Consider the following 7,603-nt stretch of genomic DNA (forward strand, 5'->3'; position numbering starts at 1 on the left):
GTTCCCAGGAATTTGTGTGTGTGTGTGTGTCTGTGTGTGTGTGTGGGTGGAGTCACAGAGAAATAAAAAGAGTTATAAAGACCTCAACACATGCAGGAAGTTAATCATAAAAACGTCGACTTTCTTTCTTTCTTTTTTTTTTTATCGCGACGACAGGAAATAAAAAAACGATAAAGTTCATGGAATTAAATGCAGCATATTAAATGTACTACGAGTCGATTCTCTCCGGCTTCTTTATAATAAATTAACTGCGCAGACGACTTATAATTTCCGGGGTCATATTTGAAAAATAAAATACACACATTTCAAGTTTTTATTACAAACATTGCGTATAAGATTAAGAGAGTCAACAGCTGGAATATAAATAAATAAATATAAATTTAATAAAAGAAAAGGTCTAGAATTAATATAACATTAAGAGCTAATGAATAAAAAATAAATTTAAAAATCATAAAATTAAAATATTGAAAAAATATGTTATAATTTAGATTATATTTATATAATAGTAAATTTTACAACTACTTTTACTGTTAATTAAAATAAATAACATGAATACCTATATATTATTATCATTAGTAATAGTAGTAGTATCATTATCGTCATTATTGTCATAATTAGTTTTGCAAAAAAAAAGTTTAAGAGCTAATAAAGATAATATTTTGAAAGTAATTTACATAATAAATTAAATTACGCTCCTTAATCGATAATAAAGCTATTTTTCTAAAGTTTTACATTTAATCCACCTACTTCCGGTTTCAACGTACTTTTCTCCTAACTTGACTTTTTCTTCCGCCACCTACGACTCAGAGCCGCGCCCACACACGAATCTAACCAATCAGATCGCTCCTTCCTCGTTTCAAGCCTTTGATTGACAGGTGAACCAGCCAATGGAGAAGAAGGTCCGGAGTTGAAGGGACCAATCGCGTTAGGCCAAGAATACCTCTGAGTTTAAAACCCACCTACGAGGGGGAGGGAGAACCCGAGTTTATCAAGTTCATTTTAAGACGAAGATATTTTAAATATAACGATATAAATCGAAATTAGACAAAAAAAAAAAATTTATGTTTACGATTTATTTTATTTTATATAAATCCTAAGCTTGTTATATAATACATTTTTTATAAAAAAAACATTTTTTTCTAGATCTTATACATAGTAAAATGCAGAGAAAATTAATTAATGTACCTGTAGCCAGCGGTTAAAGCACAGAGGGTTAAAAATATAAGTATAGGTGTATAACTGAGGACAAATTATACATGCATATTCTTTACAGTATTTATTTATTTATTTTTAAAGCATCTGTGTCAATAAAGTGGGTTAAGATTCAGAACTGAGTAGACGGATGTCATGGAGACAGAAACCCCTTTTTCAGCTTTTTTAATTTATTTTTTGTGGAGATGGAGGGAGAAGAGGGAGGGTCCGGGTGGCTGGGTTCTTCCAGGATCTTCTTGAGCCTTAACCTGCAGCATTTGGTTGCAGAGACTTTTTCCTTTTGTAGTTTTTCCTGGTGTAGTTTCACATGCAAGAAGTTCTCAAAGGTGCAGGTGTAAAAGTTTGTTTAGCAGGAGGCTCCAGTAATAGTTATTTTTCTAGTCTAATTTAGTAAATAACTGAGGAATCAATTATTAACACCAGGTGGTTAAACATGATATGAGTAAGGAGTGTTTAGCTTTTTTATTTTTATTTTGTGGGAAAAATAAGAGTCTATTATGGCAACTTCTACAGAGGAATTAACCATCAGATGTTAACCTCAAAGCAACCAGCCAGTTGAGGAAGGAAATGACAAACAGATTTAAGTGCGATAACAGCTGACGAGGACAGTGACAGGGCAGAAATAAGAGCGAATAAAAAACAGACATGAGAAAAAAAAAAAAATGCAACTCAATTCAGTGGAATTAAACAGGAAATGAAAAAGCAGGACAAATGAAACTCGATCTAACGTCGGCGGCTTCCTCTAAATCCAACACCCTGGTTTCAGTTTGCACTTTTCTCTCCTTAAAACACGAAAAAATACCTGCAAGAAAAACATCTGGCTCCTCCACCGCAAATTACACGACTACATACGTTTATTTCTTGAAGGAAACGGTTTGTAAATGAGATCAACGGATGAGTTTTAGCTAATTTTGCAAAGAGGGATCTGTCAGTTTCAGGAAGTCAAAAGCACGTTAGCAAGTTAAGACAAGACAACTTTCAGCTCTAATAAACATCAAAACAAAGTTCTCCGTCAAACCCGAAGCTGCTCACACATCATTTGGTTAAATTTATTGCAAACGCTCGGTGCAAAGTCCTCAGTTTTAAATATAAAACCTGTGTTTTCATCTGTGTGTGTGTTATTTTAGATAATCCAGTCAGCTTTTATTTAACACATGAAGTTAACTTCAACTGCTAGAAATAAAGAGGATATTTTTGCAGCTTTGAGCAAAACACTGATTATCATTTAACAATACCTGAACTCTTCACCTTCACCAACATGATGAACTACAGGAACTATAACGACACTGTTTGTGATTTCAAATATAAGCAATTTTCATTCCTTTTAAACATGAGACTTAAGTGCACACACACACACACACAAAAAGAGTTAATATATATATATATATTCATAACTGTTATGTACAGTTGTTTTTGCTCCTCCCGCAGTTTTCTTTTCCACCAGCAGGAGGCAGCAAACATGATGACAGCTCCTCTTCTTCTTCTTCTTCTTCTTCTTCTTCTTCTTCCCTCCAGGTCAAAACACATCCTCAAGTCTCATCTTATCTACAAAAAAAAGAAAATACAAAAAAAAAAAAGAAAAAAAAAAGGAAGTTTGGGAACGTCGCTCACATTCCTTCTGCTTTGTTGTCGCTCAGGAAAATGATGCTGTCTGAGGACAGAGAAGATATCGTGGATATTTAGTTTAAGAAAAATGAAATAATCACACACAAATGGACATAATGAACATAAATAAACAGAAAATTAGATCAATAAAATTTGAATACTTGGCTTTCTATCAGTATAATTATTATAATAATAATAATAATAATAATCTATTCAAGCTGGTTTATTCTGACCTGCGATGATGGTGGTGGCTTGACGTCTGACTTGGTTCTTGTCCACGTACTCTCCGTAGTCCAGTTTTCCCTCCACGAGGATCCTCGACCTGAGAGAGACACATGTTTTCATCAAATCTCTTCCTCAAACTCTTATAACACAAAGATCTTTATGTTATAAAACCGCGTTTAATCGCCTCTCGATGAAAACGCTGTAAACGACGTCTGCTGCTTCTTCTTCGGCTCCAAAAACGTCTGGTTTTATATGGATCTAATGACACTTGTAGAGTGTAAAACCCGAACGCTGCAGCCTGACGTGCTCCTCCTTTACTTTTTTATCGTATCCCCACCATAAAATAAACCATGAGGTCCGTCGTACCCTTTCTTGACGTACTGGTACGCCACTTCTCTCAGACCAGGTTTGAAGACGGACACGCGATGCCACGTCGTCTTCTGGCTGATGTCACCTGGAGTCAGAGAACGAGAACATGAATTAAACTAAATAAAAAGGCATCAGTGACACTACAGCTTCATATCCTCTCAGGAGACGCATGTAGAGGAATCAGTCACGGTGAATAACTCTCAATACTTTTTATTCTTGGTGTCAATTAGACTTAGAACTTAAACCTTTAAAAAATAATCAAAATTAAAAAGAGTTTATGTGTGAGGTACATAATAAAAAACTATTATCAAGAATAATAACATATATGAAGCTAATATGAAGCATGTTAATCATATAGAGACGTTAAACACTGCATGGGTTCAAACTGACACCAAATTAATAATAAAAGTCTGTTTGTGACGTTTTAAAGTTCATGAAAACGCTCCGTAAGTCGTCTATTATTTCTAACGAGGATCATGAGTTAAGCATTTAGGTCTGAGAGCTAAATAAATACTGACACACTCATAAAGCAGCAGCTTCTTTCAGAGAAAACTTATCGTGATCTGTGGCGACATCTAGCGGCAGAAAGAAAAACAGCAACATACAGTTCAGGTAAAAAAAAAAAAAAAAACAAAGATTTTTCTACATTTTTACATAAAATAAACTCAGTAGATCAGCAGTTTATGACACAAGTCTTGAAAGAAGGTAAAGAGAAGTCAATAAAACAAATGAAACAGAAATGTTATACGTGTGTATTTGTTTATTTCTTGAGAAAAAGCCAATATTACAAATCTGACGTGCACCTCTAGGATTATAAGGCTCATTTGTTCGAAACGTGATTCTATCAACGTAAAGAGACTCAGGTGTTGAACAGTGTCTTGGTTTAGTTTAAAAAGAATCAGGGATTTATTTTAATCTGATCTTCACAACACACGATTTCTGAGGAGCTCAGAAAATTAGTTAGAAAGGGAAAAAAGAGCATTTCTGCAGACTTTCAGGACACTTTGAGTTATTTTTATGCAGAAATGTAGAAAATCCTTTAAGCTACTCTGCACGTTCCTCTTATTTACACAGTGACGCGGGAAATTAAATGTAATTAGGTATTTATCAATGTTTGTAGCTATGGCAACAGCCCAAAATTGTACAATAGCGATGGTTAAATACTTGAAAAGAAAAAGGGACTCGATCTGAACTGGATACTGGAGAAATTCTGATCCACTGAGTAAATAAATTATGAGTAAACTGACAGCACATGGTCATCATTTCATTATTTATACTTTTTAAAGGTATTTTTCTAATGTAAACTATGTGTAATGGCTCAAAAAAGGTTGAGACACACTGATTTAAAAGAGCCTGAACTCCAACCAGACGAAGGCTAAAGATGGAACGATAAATCGTGTCAGTTTTATTTCCTGCCGTCCTACCTGTCTGGCTCATCTCTCCGTCTCCGGAGCGCCACATCTCGTTGGTTGCCATGGAGAAGATTGTGACGGGGTTCCGTCCGTCCACCTGTCTCATCACCGGGTCCTGACCGACTCGTCCTAGGAGCTGCACGCGGTTCATCGCTGGAAAAGAGACGACGTGGGACACAGATCAGAGGACGATGCAACAAGAGAACACGGTGAGGACAGACCGAGACTTCACTCACATCGTTCCAGGATGAGGCTGGCGTCTGAGCTCTGGTGTCTCACCAGCTGTCTGAAGATCTGGGAAGGAACGAACGACATTCGTATGTTTTCACCTGGACTCACATATTTTAGCATCGGGTTAAATGGTTTTAACAGGAAAGTGTTTCCTTCTCACCTGAACTGAGGCACTTCTAAACATCTTCTCTGAGTGACGACAAACAGCAACACAAGACCTGAAAACACAAATCAAGTCAATGTGTGTGGTTTCTGGTACTGGTCCGCTTGTGTGTCCACTTATTATAGTATTTACAGTCGCTTCTCTATCTACAAAATATCTGAATCAATTGTTGTGGATCAATAAAGATGGAACACAGAGAGGAAAGGTTTGGAGACACCAGCGTTGTGGCGTACGTCTCCAGCTCCTCAAGATCAAAGAGCAAAGAGCCATAAATCTCACCTATAGGAAACACAGACGTTTGTTTGTTTGTTTGTTTGACTTGTGCCCGGAGAAAGTTCCAGGCGCTATTGTTGAAAGTGAAGCAAAAAATTAACCCGACTAGTGTTTGGGTTGTGTCCAAAGACGCACAAATAAAAGTAAAAGCGTCCTGCTGCACCTTAGAAGGACCTTCAGCAATAGACTCATCCTTCCTAAATGCACCACAGAAATCCACATTCACTCATTCCTGCATGAAGCCATGAGACTTAATAACTCCTCCAGAAATGATGCAAAACGCTGGTCAGGTTATTGGTGGAGAGTTGGACAAAGTGGACACAAGAGGGACAGTGGAGCTCATTCACTAACACACTGATCCAGCTCCAGGACTTAATTCAAACCAAACTCAGTCCAACTTTACAACAACTCACCAAGTTATTCATGCTAATGCACATTACTGCACCTTATTAATGATTCCTGTGTAAATACTATGTATTCTTTCATGTCCATTTCTTATACATTTGCTAAATTTTTCTCATAAGTTTCCTTAAACTATTTTACTAGATTTTACTTATTTTATTTTTATATTAGTTTATCTTTGTTTTCACTTGTTTTTATGTCCAGCTAAGTTCAGTCAACTTTCTTTGTGGATGATTAAAACCTAATGTGAATAAAACTACGGTTTATCTTGTTATTAGTCTCCCGCCATTGCAAGAAGAAACTGAATAAAAAATAAAGGTTTATCTACAATATGTCCCCGTTTAATATGTTTTTTTTTTTGCTTTTTTCATTAATATTATTGTTATTAAGTTGTTGTATGTATACGGGCCGATAACGTAACGTTAAATAAGCTAAACTAACACGTTTAAATGAACTCCGCAATGATTAAAGTCAAAGAATGAAGCTTATCAATAAAACGCCACTTTATCTCGTCATTAGTTATTAATTAAAAAACGTGGCCAAAACGCAGCCGTTAGAGGAGAAAAGAGGTTGTTAGAAACTTACCAGGTGCAGAATGGACTTCGACAACCTCACGCCGCTTCCGGTCCGTCCCCGACACGAGTCCGACGTTCCGCGGCAGCTCGTCAAGGTTCCGCTTCATAAGATTAATACGAAAAAATAAAATACAAATAAAGCAATGAATCACGTTTATTGATTATAATTTTAAGGAGAATATAATCATTGTAAATTAGCAATAAAAATACATGTGAAAAATTAATAAAAAAAAAAAGAAAAGAAGAAGAAAGGAAATAAAATCTCGTTTTCACATATTTTGTCTAACGAAGTCTATTGTTTTTCTACGACATATTTATGTATTTCAAATGTATAAAATCTCGGATATTTTGTTTTTTATCTAAACCGTAAGAATAAAGACACCTGGCTTGCTTCATAATTAAACTTCTTTGACCTTTATTAAGAACTTAGACTTGAAATTAGACATTAATCATCCACAGGGGAAAATATTTGGTCACAGGAGCTTAGCTGCACATAAAAAAGATAACATAAAATAAATAGCTATACAAGCGCAAATGTACAAAACTAGCGCATGAACAAATGTACAAGAAACAGAGACAGAAGTAAATACATATTATTTCTATAAGAATGTTTAATAAGGTGCAATAATGTGCATTAACATGAATAACATGTTGTTTACTGCTGGATTGAGTAGAGTAAAAAATAAGTATGTGCAACCAGACTTTTTCATTACAAAAACTTATTTTAGAGTAGAGACATAAAAATAAATCTGAACTCCACAAAGATAATTAATAGAAAATACCCCCAAAATTTCACTTAAACATAAACTTCATAGGTTTATCTTTGTATTTTCAGTCAGGATGAACTGTTTCATAATATATGGTTATGTATAGTGAGTGGATATGATATACTTGTAATTTACTGTAATACATTTCTATATTTTATATATATATTACAAAATAATAGTCAAACTGATTAGTTAAATGAAGCTGGATTATCACACCTGTGCTTGTAGTTTTATTAATCCATAGTTTTAATCTTATAATATCTTATATTGGCAAAATATAATAGTACTGTTATATCTTGTAAAGTATATTTTAAGGCTTCCACTAATTTATTTTGAATGAACAGTGTGACACATTAAAACATGAAGAGC

At 34.8% G+C, this 7,603-nt stretch overlaps 1 protein-coding gene across 2 annotated transcripts; it reads right to left on the reverse strand.

Moving 5' to 3' along the window:
• Positions 1-1,659: 1,659 nt before the first annotated feature.
• On the reverse strand, positions 1,660-6,569 carry ssbp1 (single-stranded DNA binding protein 1). 2 transcript variants are annotated; one of them, XR_007111322.1, is made up of 8 exons: positions 6,478-6,569; positions 5,215-5,272; positions 5,060-5,117; positions 4,836-4,976; positions 3,409-3,496; positions 3,051-3,139; positions 2,443-2,863; positions 1,660-2,412 (listed from the first exon to the last, which is right to left on the reverse strand). XR_007111322.1 is itself a non-coding variant. In XM_047575949.1 (7 exons), exons 2-7 carry the CDS (start codon positions 5,236-5,238, stop codon positions 2,820-2,822), a joined length of 444 nt encoding a protein of 147 aa, XP_047431905.1. In that variant the 5' UTR covers positions 5,239-5,272; positions 6,478-6,569; the 3' UTR covers positions 1,660-2,819. The 2 variants fall into 2 exon arrangements, 1 of the variants encoding a protein (XP_047431905.1); XM_047575949.1 differs by having other exon boundaries at positions 1,660-2,863.
• Positions 6,570-7,603: the final 1,034 nt, after the last annotated feature.

This window comes from Mugil cephalus, chromosome 22 (assembly GCF_022458985.1).
Source record: "Mugil cephalus isolate CIBA_MC_2020 chromosome 22, CIBA_Mcephalus_1.1, whole genome shotgun sequence".
NCBI lineage: Eukaryota > Metazoa > Chordata > Actinopteri > Mugiliformes > Mugilidae > Mugil > Mugil cephalus.

What these genes read in the sequence shown, in the direction of transcription:
- ssbp1 (XM_047575949.1), bottom strand. Translation starts at nt 5,238, where the DNA reads ATGTTTAGAAGTGCCTCAGTTCAG. An exon ending in TTAGAAGTGCCTCAGTTCAG is followed by an intron (nt 5,118 to 5,214) that starts GTGAGAAGGAAA and finishes GTTCCTTCCCAG; the next exon opens with ATCTTCAGACAGCTGGTGAG. An exon ending in CAGCCTCATCCTGGAACGAT is followed by an intron (nt 4,977 to 5,059) that starts GTGAGTGAAGTC and finishes TCTCTTTTCCAG; the next exon opens with CGATGAACCGCGTGCAGCTC.